The 27583-nt window shown below is 40.0% G+C and overlaps 1 protein-coding gene and 1 long non-coding RNA gene across 2 annotated transcripts in view; one reads left to right on the forward strand and one right to left on the reverse strand.

Moving 5' to 3' along the window:
- The window catches only part of LOC108704865 (vomeronasal type-2 receptor 26), a 30782-nt gene extending 17884 nt beyond the window's left edge, over positions 1 to 12898 (reverse strand). Inside the window, exon 1 of the mRNA XM_041586542.1 lies at positions 12700 to 12898. Within this exon, the coding sequence (XP_041442476.1) occupies positions 12700 to 12887 (188 nt within the window). The 5' untranslated portion in view covers positions 12888 to 12898. The remainder of the gene's footprint in view (positions 1 to 12699) is intronic.
- Positions 12899 to 20119: 7221 nt separating this feature from the next.
- Positions 20120 to 27583, forward strand: part of LOC121401514 — a 33301-nt gene continuing 25837 nt past the window's right edge. The window contains exon 1 of the long non-coding RNA XR_005966302.1: positions 20120 to 20150. This is a non-coding gene — a long non-coding RNA (uncharacterized LOC121401514). The remainder of the gene's footprint in view (positions 20151 to 27583) is intronic.

A 27583-nucleotide genomic window follows, 5' to 3' on the forward strand; every position in this document is an offset into this window, starting at 1 on the left:
GACTAGAGGGAGAAGACAGGACTGTGATTGGTTAGTGTGTGTGTATGATTAATAGTGAATGGGAGGAGACTAGAGGGAGAAGACAGGACTGTGATTGGTTAGTGTGTGTATGATTAATAGTGAATAGGAGGAGACTAGAGAGAGAAGACAGGACTGTGATTGGTTAGTGTGTGTGTGATTAATAGTGAATAGGAGGAGACTAGAGAGAGAAGACAGGACTGTGATTGGTTAGTGTGTGTGTATGATTAATAGTGAATAGGAGGAGACTAGAGGGAAAAGACAGGACTGTGATTGGTTAGTGTGTGTGTGTGATTAATAGTGAATAGGAGGAGACTAGAGGGAGAAGACAGGACTGTGATTGGTTAGTGTGTGTATGATTAATAGTGAATAGGAGGAGACTAGAGGGAGAAGACAGGACTGTGATTGGTTAGTGTGTGTGTGTATAATTAATAGTGAATAGGATGAGACTAGAGAGAGAAGACAGGACTGTGATTGGTTAGTGTGTGTGTATGATTAATAGTGAATAGGAGGAGACTAGAGGGAGAAGACAGGACTGTGATTGGTTAGTGTGTGTGTGTGATTAATAGTGAATAGGAGGAGACTAGAGGGAGAAGACAGGACTGTGATTGGTTAGTGTGTGTGTATGATTAATAGTGAATAGGAGGAGACTAGAGAGAGAAGACAGGACTGTGATTGGTTAGTGTGTGTGTGATTAATAGTGAATAGGAGGAGACTAGAGGGAGAAGACAGGACTGTGATTGGTTAGTGTGTGTGTGATTAATAGTGAATAGGAGGAGACTAGAGAGAGAAGACAGGACTGTGATTGGTTAGTGTGTGTGTATGATTAATAGTGAATAGGAGGAGACTAGAGAGAAGACAGGACTGTGATTGGTTAGTGTGTGTGTATGATTAATAGTGAATAGGAGGAGACTAGAGAGAGAAGACAGGACTGTGATTGGTTAGTGTGTGTGTATGATTAATAGTGAATAGGAGGAGACTAGAGGGAGAAGACAGGACTGTGATTGGTTAGTGTGTGTGTATGATTAATAGTGAATAGGAGGAGACTAGAGAGAAGACAGGACTGTGATTGGTTAGTGTGTGTGTATGATTAATAGTGAATAGGAGGAGACTAGAGAGAGAAGACAGGACTGTGATTGGTTAGTGTGTGTGTGATTAATAGTGAATAGGAGGAGACTAGAGGGAGTAGCCAGAGGAAAGAAAAATATTGTGAGTCGGTCCCTAAGCTCAGGTCAGGAAAAAAAAGTAAAAAAACAAAAATAGTGACAGTTATAATAACAGTATAATATTCCTGGGAATCTTTGAAAAGTTGCCAGAAAAAAAAACTTGGCATATAAAAGCTGGCTAAGTTCAATATGAGTCAATGGGAATTGTGTCTAACAGCTTTAAGTATATCATTTATTTTCTCCGCTCATTAAAACATTTGCATTTTTAAGCAACTTACATGTGACTTATTTTCAGTTGCTTTTCTCTTACATAAGCTTGCACTCCAGTTATTTTGCTCAACCTCTAATTTTAAGTCTTCCTAATTTTACAACTTTCTTTGCTGTTCTGTCTATATATTTATATCCCTAAATTTTACATTTTCCTGGATTTCACACCATTTTTTCTGTTCCTTTGAAAAACATAAAATGGGGGTTCTACTAAGAAGTATGTATGGTACAAAAGTTTATGAGAATTCAGTTTCATTATAGGACATACTTTGTACACTGAGGGGCACATTTACTATTGGTCAAATATCGAGGGTTAATTAACCCTCGATATTCGACCCTCGAAGTAAAATCCTCCGACTTGGAATATCGAAGTCAAAGGATTTACCGCAAATACTTTGATCAATCGTTCGATCAATCGATCGTTCAAAGGAAAAATCGTTTCCAAGGATTTTAATCCATCGATCGAAGGATTTTTCTTCGATCACAAAAAGCATAGAAAACTTATGGTGAAGGTCCCCATAGGCTAACATTGTAGCTCGGTAGGTTTAAAGTGGCAAAGTAAGTTGTGAAAGTTTTTTTTTGGTTATCCAGTATTCTACATCTTTTAAATGGGGTGTTCAAGCCTCCCACATTCTAAGAAACAATTTTGAAGTGGTCAATAGGTTTTTCCTGGACACTCCATGTCATACTTACCGGGATAGCCCCGCCCCAGTGCTCCCATCAGAAGGACCCTCCCCAAAGCTTTAAAAGCCCAACCCCACCCCCTAGTCCGGTGTCTTTTTTTCCTTCTGCTTCAGTTTTTTTTTTTTGCTCCTGTTAGAAGCAAGTTTTCTTTTTAACCTTGGGGAAGCAGTAGGGCTGCTGTTAGCGTCCTAGGGACTCGGGTTGGTCCTGGTGATCTTTTACCCCTAAGCACATTACCTCAGGTGGAATCTTCAGTGTTTAAACATCTGGATCAGGTAGGCACAGTTTTTACTGTGGCTAATATCATTGCTTTCCTTGATCCATGTGCCCTCCAGCCTGATTACATCCAGGTCTGTGGCAAGTGCTATGTCCCCCCATCCGTATGCCTACCTGGGCATGTCTAAAAAGCGTCCAGCGGCATTGGGGTATATGGCTCATACACCCTTTATGATTTTTACGGATGGGAGAGGGAGGTGGCAGTTAGGTACGTTATTCTGATGACAAATATTTAGTTAGCGGCCTGAACCTTATGGCCTCCTTCTCTTTTTTCCCCCACATGGGGGTATTATTTTTTTTCTTCTGGAGGAATTTAGGTGTCAGAGCCAGCTGCCTCCCTCAAAAGACTTTCCCAAGGTTGAGGTAATTGGCAGCTTCCAGGGTTAAATAAAAGAAAACCCTGAGGTCTTAAATCTACTGGCAGTTAAAACTAAATTTAAGCTGAGAATGCCACCTTGTTCCAGAGTCTCCTAACTCTTAAAAAAGTATGAGCCTTGTTGGCCATTGGAAGAACTGTGCAGCTGCAAGGCTGATATATACGTTCTATGAGCAATGATAATGCAATGCAGTGATAATGCAATACTGTTTCTACGTGCTGAGAGCAGTTCTATGCAATGATGATCTGCAGGGTCTGAAAGCAGCATTAAGGCAAGACTTGTCTATATGTGATGGGAATGTTGCAAATACAATGTTAGCCTTCTTATTTGAGCGCTGAGAATACTATGTTGATCTGCAGGTTCGGTTAACAGCAGCTGCAGGTAATTGGGTAATTAGTCTGCAGGTCAGTGTTCAAGTTCAGTTAATGAACAGGTAGATCCCCTCCCAGCCCCTCCCTTAGCAGCTCAGATTGATTATCTGAAACATCAGGTAAGGTTCTGTGTTACGACTCTTTCCTTTATAGTATAGGTTTGTGAACTAAATTAACATGTACTTCTTCTACTCTGCTTCTGATTTAGCTAGCTTAGAAGCTTAGACATTACTGTATGGAAGGAAGTAAACTGTTTAGCCAGTATATATATGTGTTTATATATGTGTGTATATGCGTGTGTATATGTGTGAGCATGTGGATACTGGCTAGCTGGGATGGGCAGCCAGAGAAAGGGGCCTCTTTACTCTTGAGCCGAGTGCTCTGTCTGCATTATGTAGGAATTCCTAGTCCTGGCACTACTGAATATTGCAACCAAACTGACTGTTTGTTTCAGTGATTCTAGAGCTGGCTTTAATAACCAAATACAAATGCATATGTTATCCATTTATGGGCCTGTCGCTGCATAAGGCAGTAACCAAACTGTCTGTATATGTGGAAACAAAATGTGTATGTTATACATTTATGGGCCTATCACTGCATAAGGCAGTAACCAAACTGACTGTATATGTGGAAACATTTCAGTGATTCTAGAGCTGGCTTGAATAATCAAATACAAAGGCATATGTTCTACATTTATGGGTCTATCACTGCATTTTCTAGTAATCAAACTGACTGTATATGTGGAAACATTTCAGTGATTTTAGAACTGACTTTAATAACCAAATACAAATGCATATGTTATACATTTATGGGCCGGTCACTGCATAAGGCAGTAACCAAACTGACTGTATATGTGAAACATTTCAGTGATTCTAGAGCTAGCTTGAATAACCAAATACAAATGCATATGTTATACATTTCTGGGCCTGTTGCTGCATTATGTGGTAACCAAACTGACTGTATATGTGGAAACTTTTTAGTGGTTCCAGAGCTGGTTTTAATAACCAAATATGAATGTGCACTTTTTAATATTACACCAAACTGAATGTAGATGGGGTAACATCAGTGGTTCGGAGCTGGCTATAATAACCACATACTAATGCACATGTCATACATTAATTGGGCCAGCCACTGGTCACTACTATAACCTTACTGTATGTATATGCTTAAACATTTCAGTGGCTTTGGTGCTTACTAAGGTTATAACTAAAGTAAATGAACATGCTATACATCTCTCTGGTTTGGACACCAATCAATAGAACAACCAAACTGAAGGTAAATGTTAAACTGATGAGTAATGGGTGTGGTAAGGTTCTAGGCATTTCCGGAGGAGGGTGCCTATATAACCTTCAGGTTTGTATGTAAGCATGGTAACACAAGTTAAGGCTCCAGTATCCCTGGGTCATGTCTGTTTCAAGTAACTTTGATTTAGGTTATAAGCATGGATTACTCTTGCAAATAAGCCAATAGGGTAACGTATGCTTGCTGATAACAGCAGCCAAGACTGACTTAAAGGCGCTAGCCAAGTCAGATATAGGTATTATGAACTTAATTAAGTACGTCAGCTGTGTTGCAGATAAGTATTATACCCTTATTTACAGCAGTCCATAATGGCTTAGGGGACTGTGTCCCGGTAAGTATTCCACAATCGGTATATGGGTTACAGATACAGTAAAGGTGGTAACTGATGTAGACATGTATCTTGTCTAAATGGATTGGCTAAGGCCAATTCTGATTCATATAAATGCTATGTAATATATAGGATTATGCACAGTTACAAAGATGGTGTGAGAGTAGTGGCCAATTCTGGTTTAAAGGTATACGACTATATTGCATATGGGTGTTATGCAATAGTCAAACAGCAGGTAGGTATTATACAATGGCTGTATTATAACATGAACTTGTAGACCACAACTTTTGAAGTCAACGTGGTCCATATATTTGCTTACATTCAACTATAGGCTGTTGGAATAGTTATCAGTCTTAAGGATCTCACTAATTAGAATCTATGTTCTACGACTGGACTTATTCCTGCTGATTAAGAAAATAAGATAAATACGTATCCTGCTTCTGCGATAGGATTGGCCTGGGGCTAAATGGACGTAGACATGTATACAGTCATATATACATTTAACAAGGATTCTAATATCGCCACAGCTGGATATCAGGCAAGATAGATGTTCTGTATATTCCAATGATAAATCAAGGTCTATTTATAAAACTGGTATGATATTCATCAGGATCTCTTTCTTGGTTACAGGAGTGCAACTTATCTGGTCTCAGTCTGGAAGACAGTGGGTGCATCAGTCAGTGCAAATGTTTGGTTAAATCACATACTGTATACTGTATTCACTACTGCCACAGGGTTTTAGAGCTTTGCAATGAGGTATTTTATAGTACAGACCTATTTAGTTTGTCTCCAATACAATAGGGGTCAGCTCTTGGACTATATATTCATGGGACATATTATATTAATGGGTACCATATAAAGCTGGCTGTAAAATTAGGTATTCTCCATCAATTCAGTTATAGCTAAAAGTTTTGATCCACAGGTTCATTATAACAGGCTATTCTGTAATGTTAATCCATATGGTGGACAGGAAGCATGCAATCTTGGCATGCTGGGTTTTCTAAAGGTCTGTTACTCTGGGTTTAGCCTTTTACACCACCATAGACTGGCCTGGCTAGTTGAGGTAAGTATCATAGGGCTTAACATCAAGCTATAAAAAGGGTCTTATACACTATCCTTTTAGACCAAGGCTGCAGTATCGGCCTTAGGCAAGGTCCTGGTTATTGCATCTCTTGCCAACAGGCTTGGACATGCATGTATGGTTAGTAGGGGAGTTCCATTGCAGAATAATAGGTAAATAATTATATCTCCATACCTAGATTAATTTTAATCTTGAACACTTAAGGATGGTACTGTCCATGTCCGGGGATTTGAGAATAACCAATCTCTAGCAGTATTGTTGGTTGTAATACTTCCTTGAGTCATTCAAATTTCTTCCTATATGGTAAACTCATGGGAGCAGGCCATACAGATTGCTTATAAGCCCAATCTATGGTGTACAATAACTCCAGCTATGTACAGGTCACATCTGTGAAGGCTCGAGGACTGTATCATAGCAAGGTTATGCATATCTGCAGGCATTTCTTTTACCTGGTCTACTCCAGGGCACGCTGATCTTAATACTATCCAGTCTTGTTTGGTGTTGGATCATGAGCTAAAGATAAAAACAATTTCAATCTGTACAGACTGCAGAATGCTTCTAGATACCTCACAGGGCAGGTAAGGTATTCCCACATTGGCAGCACTCCTTCTCCATAAGTCATTCTACGGACCTCTCATTGAGAGGTGTATTGGTTATGGTCTGGAATAAATACAGGTTCCTTAGTATTAAAGAGACTGGGAACTACACTAGGTGATGCCATGTACCGGTAGTGTCATACAGAGCGGGGTCATGTAGAAGACTAGTGATGGTATTTTTCCTTCCCCCTACTAAATCCTCTTTTGCAGGTACCATGCTTTTGAGCCATTTCCAAGAGTCCTCTTGTGGATGTTATGCGGTTGGAATAAACGTGCTGGTATGTAGTAGGAGTAAGACTATGTAGAAGTGTTACTCTGGGTTCCTATCCGCTTCTATTTAATAAGAGATAGTTCTCTCTTTTTAAATGTAATTGTCATGCTGGTTTCACACTCGGTATCATTACTTTGGTGTGGGTTCCTTTAAAGGAAAACTATACCCCCCAAACAATGTAGGTCTCTATTAAAAGATACTGAGTAAAACAGCTCATGTGTAAAACCCTGCTTCATGTAAATGAACCATTATCATAATAATATACTTTTTTAGTAGTATGTGCCATTGGGTAATCATAAATAGAAAATTGCCATTTTAAAAAATAAGGGCCGCCCCCTGAGATCGTAAGATTCACTGTGCACATATACAAACCACATGTAAGGTCACATGAGCCAATTAACAGACAGAGTTCTGCCTTTTGCTTCCTCACTTCTTCCTGTTACAGTTAGTGTTGTAGTATTTCTGGTCAGCTGATCTCTGAGGCAGCACAGATAGAGTCACGAAATGGTGGTTCAAGGCAAGCGATGTAAAAGGGCAATATTTATGTAAATATATATTCCAGTTTGGTAAGATTCTTTAATATGTCATTCAATTTGATATAAACTATCTGTTGCTTAAGTATTCATTTTGGGGGTATAGTTTTCCTTTAAGGAGTACTATTTCCTTTTATTCTCTTCCAGTCCATTTCCTCTGAAAATAGAGTTCACAGATTTCCACAAGGTGATTTTGGTCCACCTTTGGGGGTTTCATTCTTCTGAGTTTTATCTGGTATAGATTATACTCGGCCACTTCCTTATGTGTAACAAATTCCCTCCCATTGGGATATTAGCTTGCTAAGTCCCGGTAAGTATGACATGGAGTGTCCAGGAAAAGGGAAGATTGTATCATACTTACCGTGATCTTCCTTTCCTGGACACTCCATGTCAGGTTTCCCATCCCTTTTTCGGTAGTTTCTAGAAGCTTATTACGAGACACCGGACTAGGGGGTGGGGTTGGGCTTTTAAAGCTTTGGGGAGGGTCCTTCTGATGGGAGCACTGGGGCGGGGCTATCCCGGTAAGTATGACATGGAGTGTCCAGGAAAGGAAGATCACGGTAAGTATGATACAATCTTCCCTTTTCTGAAGGGGTTTGAGAATGTGTCGTATGTGTGGAATACATTTTTTAACCTATTCCTATTTGCAAACAGTCAATTTGTAAGATATGTGTGTGATGTGGGACTGTCCCAGCGAGCAGACCTAGTCCCTAGAATATAAGCCTTATAGAACTTAGATTGTAGCCATAGCATATCCACTTGTTTTGTATCTGAAAAGACGTTGAGCTGAAATAAACAATAACTATACAAATTGCAAAATAACATAATCATTAAATGAGAGTAAAAGAACTCAGATAAACAAACATTGCATGTCTTGCCCTTTATGACATCGTCCAACTTTAACGTTTCACTCAAGTTGAGGAGATTGGTTTCAAAAATACTAGAAGTGAGTCCGTTATGTCCTAGTTAGGAATATTGGGTTTCTTCCATTATGTTTCACATATGAAATAGAGAGGAAAAAAAAGAGAAGTGATAGGGAAATTGTTTTCCCAGTTGTTGGATTAGGTATGGTCCGTGCCATTTGTTTTCCTATCAAAATATTCCTTGGCAAGTTTTGGGTTGTCGAAGAACAGAGGTTTCCCATCGTCTTTGTCTATGATCTTGAGCTTTGCTGGTAACAACAAGGAAAATCTAAACCCTGAATTGAAGAGGGTAGTGCAGATCGGTGAGAACTCAGAGGCAGAAAAATCTTGAAATATTAATATGCGGTTGGTGTCATATGATATATTTCTCGTTTTCCCGTAAGCCGAGAGAATATTGGTCTTATCTGCATAGTTGAGGAGTTTAAATATGACCTGTCTCGGTTTCTTGGCCTCTGTGGTTAGTGGGGGGCCGATTCTGTGGAATCTTTCAATCACTAAATGAGATTGGTCCTCTTCCATTTTTAAGAGAGATGGGAGGGTAGAGTGTAAAAACAGTTCCAACTCAGTTCCTTTGATAGATTCTGGGATGCCAATTATACGGAGATTGTTCCTCCTACTCCTGTTTTTAAGGTCATCCACCTTTACAGCTAGAATTTTAATTTCTCTTTGTTGTGTGTCAACTAGTTGTTGCGTTTTCTCCAATTCATCTTCCAGTGTACCAACTCTCTGTTCAGCATCTGTTATTCTCTGGTTTTGGTTAGTTATTTGTTGAAGTACTTCGGTCACTGATTCTTTGATGGTGTTCAACTTTTGATCTAGCCATGGACCCAGTATTTTCATCAGGTCTTCTGCTTGATCCGGTTCTGTTTCAGAGTCTGTTAGGTCAGCTTCTTGAGTCACCTTCTTGGTTTTTTGATTTTGTTTGCTTTTGTGATTTTGTATTTGAATGGCCCAGAAATTTATCCATGGTTGATTCATTTTCCGAGTCTGTTGGGTCAGCCTCCTGGGTTGTTTTTTTAGTTTTAGATTTTGTTTGTTTGTGTGATTTTTTGGTTGAGTGACCTAAATATTTGTCCATGGTCAGTGCTGGATATTCGTGCGACAGAGATTTGGGGTAGAACTTCTAAGAGTTCTTGAGTGGTTTAGTAGTGGTATAAGTTCCCTTTATTGGTGTGAATTGGTTTGGTTGTTTCCTCGTTATGGGCAAGTTTGGAATATTTAGTCCATCATGGTCTCAAGTGGTGAACATTTGTAATCCTGTGAAACTGCATGTGATAGTCTTTCAGTTATCTTTCCTGTAGATTGATGTGTAAGTGAAATCATTCCAACACACTTTGGTGTCTCCGATCGGGATAAAGTGGTGGTTTGTCTTTGTATTATTTGTGAGTTCCACCTATTCTTGGGTGTAGGGTATTCCCTTTCTGTAAGGTGCAGGTCATAGGTAGGTTTGTCTCAAAAGTAGAGAGTTGGTAGGTGTAGGTTGTTTAACATAAGTAGTGTTGCGTATCAACAATGTCCCATAGGCATAGCGGCCTGAATATGCTTTGTAGGAAGGTTGGGGAACAGCGTTTATGGCAATGAGGTAGCTCCTTTCCCGTAACTTATAGCCAAATCTTTCTTGTACCGTCGTATTTTGCCCAGTTGGGCTTTAATATGTGCAGTATGGTTTAAAGTTCGTAGCCTGTCTATTTAGGTAAGTGGCATATTTGAGTTGGCGGGTTCCCTTGGTGGGTCGTATATAAGCGCGGCGTATGTATGGTACTTCTGGCCCTGGTGTCGGCAACATGAAGGTTTACAGCCAAGGTGTCTTCCCATAACCGGATTGTACAGCAGCCCGTGAGAAATAAGATTCAGAAGTTGGTCACTCATCAATCTCTCTCCTACTACGGTAGGGTGAGGTGGGGCTGTATTCCGGTTCGGGTTCACACTTCCGTGTTTAGGTCTGCGAGTCCAATTGCCAAAAAAATGGAGCAAAGTCTTAAATACTTAAATATATGGCTGCGCATTTGTAATAAACGCCTCTTGATCGGCCTACACTTTCGGCCCTTGGTGCCAGCAGCGTGGGGTTGATATTCGATTTGCCTTCCCGTTAACCAAGTTTCCGGTTCGGGTCCACACTTCTGTGGTTGGGACTATGTGTCCGGTTATTGAAAAGTGGTGTCTAGGCCTGTATTATTTAATTTCCCAAATGTGGGAGTAGCTCACGAATAGTGAGGGCCTCGTGCTCGGCCTATGTTTCCGGCCACCGGTAGTAGCAATGTGGAAGTCCGTGTTTGGGCTGCCTTCCCGAAACTGGAGCGTATCACAGCTTGCAAAGGGTAAGGGTCGGGTATAATTCACTCACCGTCCCTTCCTTGTTGTTACAGGATCGGATATAGCTGCGCTCCGGTGTGGGTCCGCACTTCCCGGGTTCAGGTTGTGGTTTCCGTTTTTTTTAATGTGGCTGAAAGTTACTTAACTAGCTTAAAGTTTCAGGTTTCCACAGCCGGAGTAGGGCTGTTGATGGCAAGATTGGTTGGGTTACCACTTGGCATTCGGCTCTTTAAGATGTGTAGGCCAGCCAATTCGGGTGCACAAGGCAGGGATGCTGACTTCCAGGGTAAGCACTTGAGGGATGAGCCAAACAGATCTATATATTATTTCCCCTCACTATCCTTATGTTGGATGAGCTGTTTTTGCAGCAATCTGTGATATAGAGAGCTGAGATGGTGGTTGATTGCGATCTCGACAAAGGAGCTCTTCTAAAATGAGGCCATCTTTGGGTCCGCCCCCCGGAAGTCTTCCGTCAAAGTTTTTTTTAAAGAGACAGTACTTCAACCATCGAATGGTCAAATAGTCGAATGATTTATACTTCGAATCGTTTGAATCGAAGTCGTAGTCGAAGGTCGAAGTAGCCTATTCAATGGTCAAAGTACCAAAAAAAATTCGAAATTTGAAGTTTTTTTTTACTTCGAATCCTTCACTCGAGCTTAGTAAATGTGCCCCTGAATCTTTGCAGTACGCTGCTTCTTCTTTGTCTTATATCATTTATAGTCCTTATGGCTTCACCCTCCCTATGGTTCTCATCACTATTATTTGTATAGCACCATATTCTTCTGTAGTACTTTACAAAGTAAGGGATACAAACACTAGATATAATAGTTACATATTGTGGGAATTCACTCAGATCTTAACCTTAGCAATAAATTGTCAGAAGTAGAAGGGCAGCAAAATCCAGGTAATTTCAAAGGGGATGTAAACGCAGCCGTAAATGCAGCCGAAGAGTTGCCAAAAAATGAAATTATAGATGCAAGAAAGTTCTACTGATCAAAAACTTTATTATAAATGCAAAAGAAGTGACCAATGAGAAGGCCGATTCCCAGCACCATGTCCGGCATCTTGCTCTTATCTTATATATAAAGAAAATCATGTCATTTTTTCTTTTCATTTTATGAGATATAAAAATGCATATATTCAGCACTCTAAATTGGGTTCCAAAACAAATTCAATACATTCAGCCCCAATTTAGGTTCCACATCAGTTTTAAATGATATAGCTGTTCCCCTTTTATACTGTGCGGTTTGGGTGCATCCCGCCATGAAGCTGCTCTATACAAGAGCATTCCACAACCATCAATATAAATACATCTAGTTTGTTACCCATTTGTAGGGCCAAATTTCCATAGCATGAGCCCCTGGGCCCAGTGTCGTTTGTCACCCTGTCCCCTACCTTTTATTCAATCAAAGTTTCATCATCAGGACCAGAGCAATGGGGATTGACAGGCAGAAAATTCAAAAAACTGTTGTATCTCCTGTACCTCCCCAGTGTTTCTGAACCAATGTGGGTGCGTTTGGGCAGCCTAGGCCACCCTAGGCCTTGGTGGCCTCTCCACAAATCCAGGCCTGGCCATTTGCTCCATGACTCTGTTGCCACTGGCCGGAGTCCATCTCTAAAGAGACATCGTCACTGAAACAATGGAATAGAGCAGCGCACTCCAGGAAATGACAAAAGATTGCTTACTCAAGGGTTCAATCTAAAATCAATCATCTTACACAGTTATACCAGATAAACTCTGTAGTATACAATGGGATTCTTCTGAGTTTATTTGTGTACCCTGTACATGAATGGGTAGAATATAGACCAGCTCCAGCCTATAGCAGTATAAGGAATTACAAATGGAAAGTAACTAGGGTCCCTGTATCATCATCTTGCAGTGCAAATTAGACTGAAATTACTGAGAACAAAGCAAAAGTAACAGTGACAATGGTACAAATTCTTATGTGTTTCAAGTAGATCATCATAGTAGTGTGAGAATAATAACTAATAGACTCATTGCTATTCCCAGGGATATATCTATTACATATACAGTTGAATAAAAAGACTATGAAGAAGCCTAATACACTGGACAGTACTTGATAGATTTGGCCTCAATAAATATACTGTATCAGATCCAAGAGCCCAGACAATGTATTTATGTTTGAGTTTTGCATCTCACAGTTATTTCTGCTGGTGAGGGACGTGACTTACTCCATACACAGCATCTTGTTGGATTTATCCTCTGGGTTTTTAAACAACGTCATATTGGAGTTCACTGTTAATATCCCACCAAGTATAATGTCTCCTTCCTGAATGTATTCATATTCCTCAAATAATTTTATCATCTCCAGATGGCAAGCCAAATACTTGCTCCGAACTTCAGCCTTGCAGCTTCTCATCCAAAAGATCATTACATAGATCAACAACGTATATGGAGCCATGTCCCATGGAATTGTACCCATGAAATAGCAAAGTATCTCCCAATAAGAGCAGAGACCTGGCAGGCAGCAGCAGTAACACCGAGAGACACAGGGGCCCCAGGGTGCAGGTGTAGAACAGAGTAAGGGGCCCGGCTAATCCAACCCTCATTTTATAGAGAACAGAGAGAGGATTTGCACAGTAGAATGAATATAGACACAGACACCTGGGGGAGTTCAGCTCTATTCTGAACACTTTATGTTTTTAGAATTTAGTTATGCTTAAAAGAAATGCAAAGTAAAATACTTCAGTTCTTCTTAATTAATATTAAATTAAAATACAAAGATTATATTACATTCAATCTACTGCTTTATGTATGTAGGCAGGTACAAATGTGCAACATAAGTTTATGATATTGTTCTTGTCAGGATTGCAAGGCCAACTGGACCTGAGAACTAATGAGGACACTGGGTATCAGGGAGTGTAGAAGACAATACAACAGGAGGTACCAAAGACCTCCAATAAAATCTTGGGAATTGGCCACGGGTTGGGAAAGACAACAGACAAGAGACAAGTGTAACCAGCACCAGATCAACAGCCAATAGACCATACTATACTGTGGGGTAATGACATCATGATGCCACAAAGTGATTTGTCTGTGTCAGTGACATCACACACCATGAGTACACAGCCAGAACTGGAGCAGATATCTTATCAGTCTGAACAGATAATACAGATGAGTTGTTACCCTCTCTTAGAATAGGATCAGACTCAACATACAATGATCACTTACCCACTGGCAGTCAGATAACCCTGGGTAAAATGGAGTTAGGAGAGACTGGAAACTTGGATTTTACAAGTACAATGAATGCTCCTAATGGGAACTAATTGATACATCTCATTTTTCATTCCCCATCTAACTAGCCCTTGCACCCTGCTTGCCTTAAAGGCTGAACCTCCTGCCACTCTCTAACATGTGCCGTGCAAGTTAGGAGACAGGTAGAGGTCAGGAGGGGGGATGCGCTTGTAGCCTTTTTTGCACTTTGCACTCTGTGTTCTTCTTTTTAAAGGATCACAACAGAGTATTGCAAGAGTGATACTGTTACATAAGATATCTCAAATTCAGAACTAACTCCAAGGATCCGTCACGGCTCACTCTTCTGCCTATAGCAGCCACCGTTGGTTTTGGGAGGAGCCCTCCGATACCACAAGGACTTAATATGAGAGGATCATGGAGAAATGGGGGATTTAAGGATGGGGGAGCAGTCAGTCAGTCAGACATGAAATAGGCAGGGTCAATATCAGACAGGCAATGTGGTACCAAATTAGAAAACAGAAGCAAAGTCTGGGTCACATGGCAAGGTCAAAGCAAACAGCAGTGTGGTACAAAATTGCAATCCATGGAATAGTCAATAAGGGCTGAAGTCAGTACAGGCGGCAGAATGGAAAAGTCAAAAACAGGCAAGGGTAAGCAATATGAATTTAGAGTAGTGCACCCAGGAACTATAAGAACAGACCTTTACATTGGGCAATGCAAACCAGGGAAATGCATCTCTAAATATTTAATTTTCACCCCAGTGCAATGACGGCCAAAGCAGATGCGCTGAATGAATCCAGAAAGGGATTAGCAGCAAACCCAGAAGTGCCAGATAGGATCTGGGACTCCAAACAAGTAGCTTGTGCCAGAGGATTGTAACATGGTGGGCATCCCCACTGTAGGTGCAATGGAACCCCACTGGACCACCAGGTAATATTCTCACATTACCCCCCCCCCCTCTAGAAGGGGCCACTGGACCACTAGGTTTGTTAGGAAACCTAGCATGAAACTGATGCTTGAGACAGTTAGCATGTCAGAGGCAAAGACCCAACACCTCTCCTTGGGACCATAACCTTTCCAGTGGACCAACTAGTGCGGTTTACCCCTGGAAATACAGGAATCTATCAGCCTTTGTACCAAATATTCCATCTGTCCTTCAACAGAGATTGGAGGAGGAGAGTTCTGACGAACAACTCTGGCAGGTTTCAATAAAGAAACATTCAGGAGGCAAAATTAACCTGACTATGCTGGGATTAATAACGTTGGGTATAGGATAAAGACCAATGAATTTAGGATCTAATTTGGCCGACAAGACATTTAGAGGAATGTTTTTGGAAGACAACTAGAATTTATCACCAACCTGATAGACAGGAGACACTATCCAATGGCTCTCTTTTCGGCAGCCACTGCTGAGGACAAACAGTCTTGGATCAAGGTGGTGATCAACTAAACAGTTGACAGCAGGAACTTCAGAGAAAACACCAGAAAATGAAAAGGCTCTAGGATGCCGGCCAAAAACAGTAAAATTGGAGATTCCCCAGTGGACGTGCATAGCGTTGTTGAAAGTAAACTCAGTCCACAGAAGAAAATTTGCCCAAAGTGATTAATTATTGGAGACATAACATTTTAGATATTGTTCCAAGGATTGATTTGTTCTTTCAGTCTGACCATTAGTCTGAGGGTCATATGCAGAGAAGGACAAATCCGTACCCACGAGAGAGCAAAAGGGCCACCAAAATTTTGATAAAAATTTGAGCCCCTCTGTCAGAAACAATATTTAACGGGGCCACAGGAAATTTTAATATTTTAGACATAAAGAGTTCAGCAAGAGACTTGGCAGAGGGGAGGGCGGAAGGTGAATGAATTGAGACATTTTGCTAAATCGATCCAGTACCACCCAGTTTACAGTATTCCCTTTAGAAGGAGGTAATTCCACAATGAAATCAGTTATTTTTGTGGGATTATTCTTGAATTACAACTCCCATCATACCCTGCCTGGTGTGTATGTTTTGAATTGCTGGGCCTTTATGTTAATAAATTGCTGCTCAGATAAGGAAAGCCAGAGGGATCATATGCCCATTAATGATGGGCGAAGAAATTCGGCAGGGACAAATTCATAGTGAATTTCCGCATTTCGCTGGCGAATAAATTTGTGTAACTAACACGAAAATTTGTCGGAGTCAAAAAATTTTGCCCGCGCAATGGAAAAGCCGATAGCGTCAAAACCGTCACGCGTCAACATCATTCTGATGCCCATTGATTTCAACACAGTGACAAAATTCAAGTTTTGCAAATTTTACGCAGTTTCACGAATTTCGCTAATTTTTCTTCAAAGCAAACAGGACAAATTTGCCCATCACTAGTGCCCATTTCACTTTTCTCAATAAAAATACAAGAAACAATTAGCACTGTGTTTGTTACTAGAGAGCCATTAAATGGTTGGGCTTTTTTTTGAGACAGAAAGTGTGTGGCTATGTAGGGACTTTGGTTGGACTTTCTGGCAAAGCTTTAACAGTATTTTTATCAGATATTAGAGATGGGCAGGTGGGAGCCACTCGTACTCCTCTAGGAACACACACGGGCAGTCAGTAGTGCATTACATATAATTGGGCCATGCTGGAATCAACCAATTAGAGCAGCTGAAGTCTGGCTGACACTGCACAGGTCCCGGCTTCTTCTTAATGGGCACCACAGAGTCATCCTCTTCTTCTGCTTCTTTTTTTAAAGTCGGAGGTAGACACATGTTCATGTAGCACTATTATTATATTAGAACACCGGAAGGAGTTTAACCATTGGCATGCCAGTCTAGGGTACAGCACATGCTATTATAGGGACTTTGACTCAGAGCTGGGCACTATACTTTCTTTCTCCTTTAAGTTTATAGTTGATTTTGGGTCCATTGCTTGAGGATTTCTTGTGAGCTTCCAGTCCGACATAATCCGCACCCGACAGCACTGCCTTCCTCTTTAGCACTTGACAGATTCTCCTTGTGCAAAGTTTTAACCATCAGGGATAATTCTCCAGTCATTTCAGAAATGATTTTGGATGTTAGAGACCTATAATAAATAGTTAGAACCTGCAAGGGAGTAGATAATGGAAACAGGGGAATACTGAAATTTTTGGCAAAAGCATTGTCCATGAAATTCTCTGCTGCCCCAGAGTCTAGAAAAGCTTGCAAATTTAGAGTCTTGGAAGACAATCAAATCTGTAGAGGGAGTAGAAACTGATGAGAGTACTTTTGGGTTCAATGCCGCCCAAATAAGTGTGCTGGAGTCTCCCTGCTTCGACGGGCAAAGTGAGTCTTGCCACCACAGTATAAACACAGATCAGTGAGGCACCTCTAAAGTTTCTATCTCATTTAGTGTGGGAATAGTACAAGCAATTTCTTCATCAGCCAGGACATAGTGGTCCAGTGGCCCCACCTGGGGGAGGGGGTACTGTCAGGAGCACCCAATAGCGCTCCCTTCCTCTTCTGCACCATGCCCATGGCCGTCACATGGGTTACAGCACCAGTGCATTGATGTTGGCACGCAGACTTATGATGTTAGCAATATTAAAGGATGTAGAGGTTATGGGTTCAATGCCTGATTATAGGTCACACTTGCTAGTTTTCCTAGGTGTGCTATAATTCCTGAATTACTTATTACTGGACTTCTGACCCTCTGCTTTGTCCATGACAACAATCCTTGCTGTCTGCCTTCTGAATGTTTGACTGATTCCCGACTACACTTATTTTTCATCCCTTTGGCTACCATAAACTGGACTTTATTATTTATTACCTCCTCCTCTTTGGTCTGAACTGGTCAGCTGAGCCTTAAGGCCCTGACATTAAGACACACTGCCCATCAGTTTTCTGTGGGACTTCTCTGTGCAACAATATGGAAATATGGAGGGGTGTGGAGGGGTGCAGCATTATTTAAAGCAGGGGGTGGGGATGACCACTGGCATGAATGATGAGGTGCTCTTAATGAGTAGAGGCCACAAGGTGGTCATTTCAATTACTGAGTGCAACTCTTCTTTCCTGCTGGTTTTACATGCACCAATATGCCCGATTGTGGTCAGCTATCTAAAACAAAGAGGAAAACTTAAAGGAGAATAAAAACAGCAGTACAAAAAAAAGGGGGTAGAACTTGGCAGTTTAGAACAGAAGGACAAGTGAAACAGAAAAAAAAAACAAATGAAAGAAATGGAAGAGCTTGGAGAGAACATGGAAAATATATAAAAGATATAGAATAAGAGCCAGAACAGTGGAATAATGACAGAGAGAAGGTAAGAGTCCATATAAATGTAGAGACACGACATTCAAGTATGAACAAATAGAACAAAGAAGAAAGAACTAAATAATATACATACATATTCAATGAGAGTGGTCACACTATAAGTCAATTACGTTTTCAAATCCAAGACACAGTTCAAAGAAGGAGACGTAGGGGAAACCGTGATGATGAATTACTGTGTAAAGAGGCGCAGTGGATAAGAAAGTTGGGCACTTTGGCCCCTCAAGGTCTAAACCATAACTATGATCTGAATTAATTTGTTGTAAACTAATGTTTAACTGCAAGTTGATTTTATTCTTTATAGGTGGTTACATGGACATTTTAAATTCCTTTGTCAGGATCTGAGCTTGTATCGGACACATTTCAGATAAGTGTTCCTCTTTGATGTTATACGGATACACTTACATTTGAGAATTACTTATGTACCAATAACTGGACACTTATGTATGTGGTTTCCATGTACCTTGTTATAATGTGTGATGACACCAGGGCTAACTGGGTCTCATGTATTTAAGACCAGGTGATTATGGGATTTTTTATGCTTGACAAAGAGTGGAGTGCCACTTGAAACGTTGCATTAGGCTGCTGTCCTAAAAGCGATAAAGACAGTTTTAATGAAACAGGAGTGCTGTCTACTGGAGGAAAATTTGTATCTCTTGATGTGGCCCTTGTGAACAGACTACAGGACGCGCAGCCAACTATTAACGTGGGCAGAAAACGTAAGTGCGGTCTAACTTGTGCTGTGTATAACAAATTGCAACACAGGGGTTAACATTAATGTATTGACCTACTGAATACAAATGTTAAGAACTATTATGAACCACAAACAATCAACAGGTTCAGATGATAGTATTTATTTAGATTCATTTGAGCATTGTCTAAAATATTATTTGTGGGAGGATAAATAATAATATAAATAATATAAATAATACATAAATATAATAAGATAAAAATGATTCCAGATGAATAAATGCCAGCGTGTTGATGCTTACATGTGACATATTTGTTGTTATACAGGATATGATGTCACTAACATAGTCATTTTGAGGATGTAGCGTCATCATGGGTGTGACTATAGAAAAAGCAGACCCTGTGGCTGCAGGGGGCACAAGAGGTATATGGGCCCCATCAGGCTCTAATTCATATACAATTTGAATATTGATAAACCAGGTCAAACTCTAGACATTGTGGGGGCCCTGAATTCAATGTGATGTGGGGTCCAGTTATATCTAGTTACACCCCCGAGCTTCATCGTATTAATTCGCAAGTCAGAACCTGGCAAAAAAGAGTTTGTCAAAAAGGGAAAGGACTAGAAACTTTTGAAACTTTTGCCTGTTCATCTGAGCGAAAATATACCTGGTGAAACGGCAGGAAAGTTCTTTAGAGATAAGGTATTTCACTAACGCAGTGTCTTGACTTTTAGTTAATTGGTTATTTCACTGCGAATTTCATCCAAAAATCCACAATTCGCTCTGTAGTAATGTGCCCCAATCCCTCTCAATGTATTTAGTAGCCTATGAAACCTTTCTCCACTGATGTTAATAATGTCACATTCAGTCCTGACATATTAAAGTTTGGAATTAGAATGTCATTTGACCACACATAGTCTACTTTTGCACTTCTATTTTGCCATGCAACTATTTTATCTTTTTTTTAATTTACTTAATATAATGTCAGTTACTTGTACTATTCCCAGCAACGTTCCCCCAGGTGACTGTGTCTATATTCATTCTACTGTGCAAATCCTCTCTCTGTTCTCTATAAAATGAGGGTTGGATTAGCCGGGCCCCTTACTCCGGCACCTGCACCCTGGGGCCCCTGTGTCTCTCGGTGTTACTGCTGCTGCTGCTGGGAATCTCTCTGACCTTCCTCTCTCTATTAGATACATTGGACTGTATGAGACAAATGCTGGGAGTCACAGCTCATCCCACTGAAATACTGATTTATTGTATAATGTGTTGTGTCAGACCCTTCACATCTGAGGTCGAGCCTTTCAGTGAGGCCTGTCGCTTGCAAATAACTAAAGCACATAAAGAAGTGAAATATATAAAGGAAGGAGATATAATGATAGGAGGCCTGGTCACTGCACATTTAAATGCCTTGCTTGTTCCATTTAGATCAGATGGTTATCAGGACATTTTCTGTATTAAGTAAGTTATAATTTTTTTTTTTGAGTTTTATATTGATTTGTATTGTATTTGTATTTGTATTGACTTTAAAAGTAGGTTTAACAAATGATAGTGACAAATTGTTTCACAAGGTTGTGTCAATGGGCATCATAATGTGTCACAGTTCATTGTATCAATTAAATAATACACAGCGACTGTTGGACGGTTGGAGAAAGAAAAGATTTAGGTTCAGCTCTACTCATACTCATCATACTCATCATACTCATCAGACTCATCAGACTCATCAGACCATGTCCAGTAGGTATAAAGGACCCCCATTCCCCTCACCCTCTGAAACAAGCTGAGAGGTCTGGATTGATTTTGTGTTTTTACTAGAGGATTCACAGACACATGTTTTCCTGGTCATGTTCCAAATGTACAACCAGGACTTTTCTGAAATTTGTCATGTTTGGTTATTGTATGTGAGTGTTATCTGCTGTTAGGCAGGAATATAGTAGTGACATTAGGTGAGTTGGGCAGGAGTGTCTGTGACATGTAGTTTCAAACTATGTGAGAGATTTCTCTGGGTTTTAATATTGGATTTCCACATAGAGTCTAATTTGTAAATAGTGAACAAATTCTACATGTGGAATATTGTGTCCCTTTTTACATTGCTGAAATGCTTTGCCCCTCTGGTCAGATAGGAAGGCAGATTGCTATTGTGTTAAATAGATCTAGTGTATGCTTTGATGGGGTCTGAATGCCTAAAGGTGGTCTCTTTACTTCAGGTGTGCTAATTGCAGGGGGAGGGGGGTGAAGTGATTCTCAATTTCTTTCCATGGTTACCCTGATAGTACATGTGTATTGACCAAAGTTTCCCGTCTGCTTGCATTTTCCTGTTTTTGCCCCCCCCCATGAAAAATGGATATGTTTTTTTGGAGAGAAGAGTTTGTCTTTTTAGGCAAATGTGTAGGCAGTTGTGTCCTCAGAAATAGGGCGATATGGTGACATGACATCAGCTCTATCCTACATGTGCGTTCTTCATATCCAGACCCAACTTCTTCTTAAGCCAGAAGTCAGTCGCTGTGTTGCTGTAGAGGATTTTTCAGCATGTTCTAACCTTAAGTCTGATTTGTTTCTGTAATTGCTGGGAGCAACAAAAACAGCACCCGGTCAGCCATAAATACTCTAAGTACCACAAAAGTCCCCCATAATTGTGCTCATGCCTTCACTGCTCACAGCTCTTACCGACATAAATCAGGTCAGCAAGGAGATAAGACTGCCCACACACCTCATTTCCCTGAACCTAGATGGAATGAATCTAAAAAAAGAAGGAGAATGGTCAATATCAGGATAAAAATCCCTTCTAGTGCTTCACAAACAGACTTCCAGTTTTAGTAGATATAGCGCTTTAAGTTGTGGAGCGCACACGTAGGATGTAACTAAAGTCTTGTCTCCATATCGCCCTATTTCTGAAGACACAGCACAACCAGAAGCAGATATTTATTATATTATTTTTTAATAAAGCATTAAAACTAATTAACATTGTGCTCATAGGAGGAGGTACTAGAGGGGGCTATAATGTTTTTCTTAACTTAAAAAAGTTTAGTGTTACTGGTCCTTTAAGTTGCAACAATATTAAATCTGATTTGAGCATTTTCAGTGGATGTGATTTTGTTTGATTGATTTTTTATCCCGAGATGCATTGGAAACATTTGAGGGTCTGTTATGTGGTTTGGGGTGATGTTAGAGTAAGTATAATATCTTCTGCAAAAACAGTTGATCATATGTTCTCTATACCCCTCTGTAAAGTTCTGGTCTAGACTGATTGTGTGGGCTAAGGGCTTTAGGGACAGGGTAAATATCAAGGGAGACATAGGGAATCTCTGGTGATTCCCCCCTTTATCTCTGTTTGGTTCATGTTTAGGCTGCTGAGCACCTGAGCTGAGGGTGCCACATAGAGCTGTTGTAATCCCTTAAGGAAAAGATCTGGTAGTTTCAGCTTCTTTAGGACCACAAACATGTATCTCCAATCCAACCTATCCAATCTTTTTTATCTGTCAAGAGATAGAAGGAAAGGGGCAGAGTTCAGCTTTGGTGCAAGACCAGGTCAATCTCTTTACAGATATTATCTGGCATTTGTCATCCTGGCAGAATTAGGTCTGGGACTACCTTAACTAATCTGTTGGTATTTTTGCAACAGTTTGATGTCTGTGTTGATAAGCAAGATGGGTCTGTGACTATCTTAGTATTAAGGGTCGTTTCCTTCACTATCATTACAATGGATGCTGTTTGCATGTGCTGTGTAGGAGGTGAACCTTCAAAAAGAAGTGCAAGGTTAAGTATTTTGAGAATATTTTTGTAATATTTCACTATGTAGTGATCATATTCACTATGTAGTGACCTGATGCTTTTTCTGATTTGGAGTCTTGAATTAATTGATATATTCAATATGTATCTATTGGTGAAGCTACTGTAGCATCTCCTTGAGTTATTTTGTTAATGTGGGGGATACAGTCAGCCAGAAATTCAGACATTCTTCTCAGACTTCCTCAAGGAGCCCAAGGAGCAGATATACTTTACCAAAGGATGAAAATACCCCAACGTTTCGGCAGACTGGCATTGGTTAAGTGTATCTGCTCCTTGTGGGTTGTCTTCATTTTTTTGCCTTGAAACCTACAAAATTGGTGGTATGTATATACTAGTTAGTATCATTGTGTATACGTTGTCTTGTATAGGATATTGATCTGTCTAACTGTACATTTTTATATCTATCTATCTATATATAATGCAATGCCGTTGGGGTCCGCACTCGCTATACTTCGATGTTTAACTTCCGGGTGCTGTGTCAATGTTGTATCATAGAAGAAAGGCTGTAACGGCACGCACTCCGGTTCAATAAAATTCAACTTTTATTTATCTTAAGTGATACATAATAAAAGCATCAACGTTTCGGTCCATGGTCTGGGACCTTTGTCAAGATGCATTAACTCATTTAAAAACAGACAATGAAAGTGTCAATTATAAAGGTTTAACAAATCCCGCCTTGTTGCTGACATCACATTCAATTATGTTAATGGGGCTAATTAAACAAAAACAAAGCTAAACTCAGAAGCAACAATAATGAAAAAAGTAATTAGATTAAAAACATATTATCTTTTAGCCAAAAAGCAGCTATATGTGCAATACTCATTCAGACCTTTAGGAGAGAGGGTATCTAGTGTTTTTATCCAAAAGGTTTCACGTTGCAGGAGAAGACGAGATCTATCTCCACCCCTTCTAGGCATAGGTATGTGGTCAATCGCGATAAATTTCAATGTCGGGACCCTATGGCCAACCTCTAAAAATTGTTTGGCCACCGGTTTAGTGTTTTTTTGATCTCTAAAGGCCGTATTGATTGCTGATCTGTGAGCATCAATACGAAGTCGCAACATTAAATCTGTTTTGCCCACATATGAAAGCCCGCAGGGGCAAGTGATAAGGTAAATCACATGCGTGGTAGTGCATGTTATATGATGGCGAATCTTATATCTATGGCCAGTTAAGGGGTGTACAAAACTCGTACCTGGTGTTATATATCTGCATGACAAGCAGGATGGGCACTTAAAACACCCTGGTTTATTGGAAGATAGCCAAGTAGTTGCCGTTGGGCTCTCGCTGTAACAGTGAACCGGGTCACTGGATACTAAAAGATCACGAAGACTTCGTCCACGTCGAAAACCCATCATAGGTGGATCAGGGCAAAGACGACTCAATGTGTCGTCTGCTTTAATGATGTGCCAGTTGGTTCTGAATACTTGATTAAGAGAGGAGGACATGTTAGTGAAACAAGTAGACATTATAAGCGGACGTGTTTTTGGAATATAGTCAACTGATTTCTGTTCAGAGATTTTAAGTCTCGCTTTCTGTAGTGCCACATCAAGTAATTTAGTGTCATAGCCACGGCAAATGAATCGCTCCCTCATCTGTGTCAGTTGTTTCTCACATGTGGTTTGATTGGAATTATTCCTTAATACACGACAAAATTGTGACACAGGAGCGCTTCAATGCTGGTGCGTGGCAACTTGTGGAATGAAGCAAAGTATTTCGATCAGTCGTTTTGCGAAACAGAGAATATTCGACACTAGTGTTTTGTAAGTGTAGATGTAAATCTAGAAATTCAAGCTCAATGCCACAATTGGCAGTGAACTTGATAGTTTCTGAAATAGTATTGATTTCATCAATCATCTGCAAAAAACTCATCTGATCGCCTTTCCATATGAGCACAATGTCATCGATGAATCGTTTATATAGTATGATCTTATGACTGTACTTCAATAGGATATGTTCCTTCTCTAGCTGATACATGTAAAGATTGGCGTATGATGGCGCCATTGGCACCCCCATCATGGTCCCTGACACCTGTTGGTAATAGCTATTCTCGAATCTGAAATAGTTAAATGTAAGGCACATCTGTAATAACTCAATAGCAAAGCGGATGGGTGGCCCTTTGTAATTAGCATTCTTAATAAGGGATTTTTCAACAGCATTTAACCCATCCTGATGTGGAATGCTGGTGTACAGACTGACTACATCAATAGTGGCAAGCAATTTAGGAGTATCATCTTGCCAATTGCATTCGCGTAAGCATTGAATAAAATGTGGAGTATCACGTAGGTACAAAGTGGTTGAACAAACTATTGGTTGCAAAATTCGATCAATAAAAATGCCCAATGGGTGTAATAAACCATCTCTGGCTGACACAATAGGCCTTTTATCTATCTATCTATCTATCTATCTATCTATCTATCTATCTATCTATCTATCTATCTATCTATCTATCTATATATATATATATAAAAGATATTAACTTTATATCATCTTTTGTTTGTATGTTGTTTAGAGTGTGCGAACCCATTCTATGTTATATTGAGTTTTGGGCTACTTGTTGGTGGTATCCCTGGGCAATAAGCATTTTTTTTGGAGTGCCCTCCTTTGATTTCTGTTCTTGTATCTTGTGTTTCCCTGGAGCTTTTCAGTGTTTGACTAAACTAAGTTGGATAATGGGTAATTCTGCAGTCTCTGTGCAACATGTTGTATGATCCCTTCTCTGATTTTTATCAGTCGTGTGGTGTGTTTGAGGAGAATTCTTCAGATAACTGCATTGTAAGCATCCCATCTGATGGTGAGGGAGGTGTCAGATTAAAACCTTCTGTAATATTCCCAAACCCCAGAAATGCTCAGACCTTCACACCTACACCTTCTCTGAGGGAATCTACCACTGCCTGTATTTCTGCAGATGGTTATCCCAGTCAGTACTGAACATGACAACATCATCCAGATAGGCAGAGGCATATTTACTCTGGGGTTGAAAAATACATCAATCATTCTATGAAATGTGGCAGGGGCCCCAAATGCACAATGTACTGGAATAAACCATCAGGGGTAGAGAATGTTGTTTTCTCTTTATCCCTGACTATAAACCTTAGTAAGATCCAGTGTTGTCAAATACTTGGCACTGCCTAATTTCCCAATTGGTTCATCCACTCTTGGCCCAGGATATGTATCAAATATTTTGTCAACCACAAACATGAAATAATGAACTTGCAATAAGGTTCTTTCTCGAAAAAAAACTTCTTTTCCAGGTGATGTAGAAATAAATTGGCAAATGCGGGCTCAAGAACAAAGAAAATCTTCTGGTTTTGCAGATTGGTTTCTAATAACACTTCCTCTATACAGGCCATAACTTCACCATGAGAGGTAGAGGGATGTCTCTATTCCACAAACGATTACCCCTGGTAGAAGTACATTTAAAATATTGAGTCTGCAATGGAGATCCATAGTGTCCCTAAGGCACACGTTCATTTTCATTACTTCTTTTTGTAAAAAGTTATCAACAAAACTGACAAGGGATCTAGTACTGAACCAATACCTGAAACTGTCAGTCTAACTGGAGGGTTGACAAGGGTCTTATGAACTTTTGGTAGGAAGTTATAGCACCTAAATCCTCAGGTTATCTGTGATCAAAAATTCTTTCTCTGTGTCATCTATAACAGAATATAGCCATGCTTCTTCTGCCATCAGGTCAGTTTGTTTTTTGATATTACTGGTTGGGTCATGCCCAATTTTAGTGTAGTGCCCTGGAGTATTCAATTGTTTGAGCACCTCAGTATTATTATTAGTACTTTGTCAAGTACTACAATACTTTCCCCTTTTTAAGCTTAATGATAATAATATAATTATTTATTTGGAAATCATGTAATACAACTCAAATTGTACACACATTTCTCTTTCATAACCCACACCTTTTTTATTTCTGAAAGCAAAACATTAGCATCGGTGTAAAAAGTTAGGCTTTATTTCCTCAGAGAAGTGCCGGGAGATCCGGCAAGAAACGCGTAAGTCAGTCAGCCCTGCATACCCACCGCTGTAACCCTCAACCATGTGTGTGTTGAAATAAAGCCTAACTTTTTACACCGATGCTGTCTGCATACCGTGTCCTGCATCAGGTATGAGAATACCGAGTGTAATATATAAACGCACCCAGGAACTATTAAGATAGCCCTGTGTTGGCCAATGTGTAATTGCCCATAGTCCTTTTAAATATTTGAATTTCATGCTAAGCACAATGATGTCACAAGGTGCTCCAAAGAGAAAAAGATGCACATACACGCAGAGGAGACTAGCAATGTCGGCATCCCCACCTCCCCACTGGACCACCAGGTGTTCTCACACATCTGGTATCATTGTGCTTGATTTTTAAAAAATACTCACTGATTCAGACCCATTACACTCTGAGTATAACATTTTAAGTTTCAGTTTATGAATACATTTAAGAAAGTCAATTTCCCAGTCCTCTGCATTGATATTATAGGTCAGTACAAACCATAATCCTTTGTTTAGGACGAAAGTTGAGAGGTTGACAATTCATAGAAGGACAGATTAATAAGTAGGTTATAACTAGCCTGCCTATGGGATTCTGGATCTCTATAGGGATTGAGATGGACCCTCTACAAAAGTTACTCTGCACACGACATCATTAGTACAGACACTTATGTTATGCAAATAAATGGTGTAATAAAACAAATAATTACAACAATTTATAATTACAAAGTCATTAAAACATATAATTTAGTACATACCAAACCAGTGTCCCAAAAAAACAACAGCACTTGTAAGGCAGACAAGTTGGTGTATGGGGGAATACCCCAATGTTTCAGACATCAAGTCCTTTGTCAGGGGTATTTTTGTGATGATGGAATTGTTTTGCCAAGTTTCGCCATGAAAATAATGCCCATAAATTCCAAAGGGTGAAAAAAATTGTCGTCTGTAGACTTCAATGCATTTTCGCAAATATTCACCATTTTGTGAATTCTTTGAAACAGGTCAGATTCAAATACATTAGAGTGGAAAGCTGAACTTTAACTGAAAATTCGGCTTTTTTATTCTACTGTGCATGTGTCTGCCCCGGGCAATTTGAAGAAAGAAGAAGCCGA

This window comes from Xenopus laevis, chromosome 1L (genome assembly GCF_017654675.1).
Source record: "Xenopus laevis strain J_2021 chromosome 1L, Xenopus_laevis_v10.1, whole genome shotgun sequence".
Taxonomy (NCBI): domain Eukaryota; kingdom Metazoa; phylum Chordata; class Amphibia; order Anura; family Pipidae; genus Xenopus; species Xenopus laevis.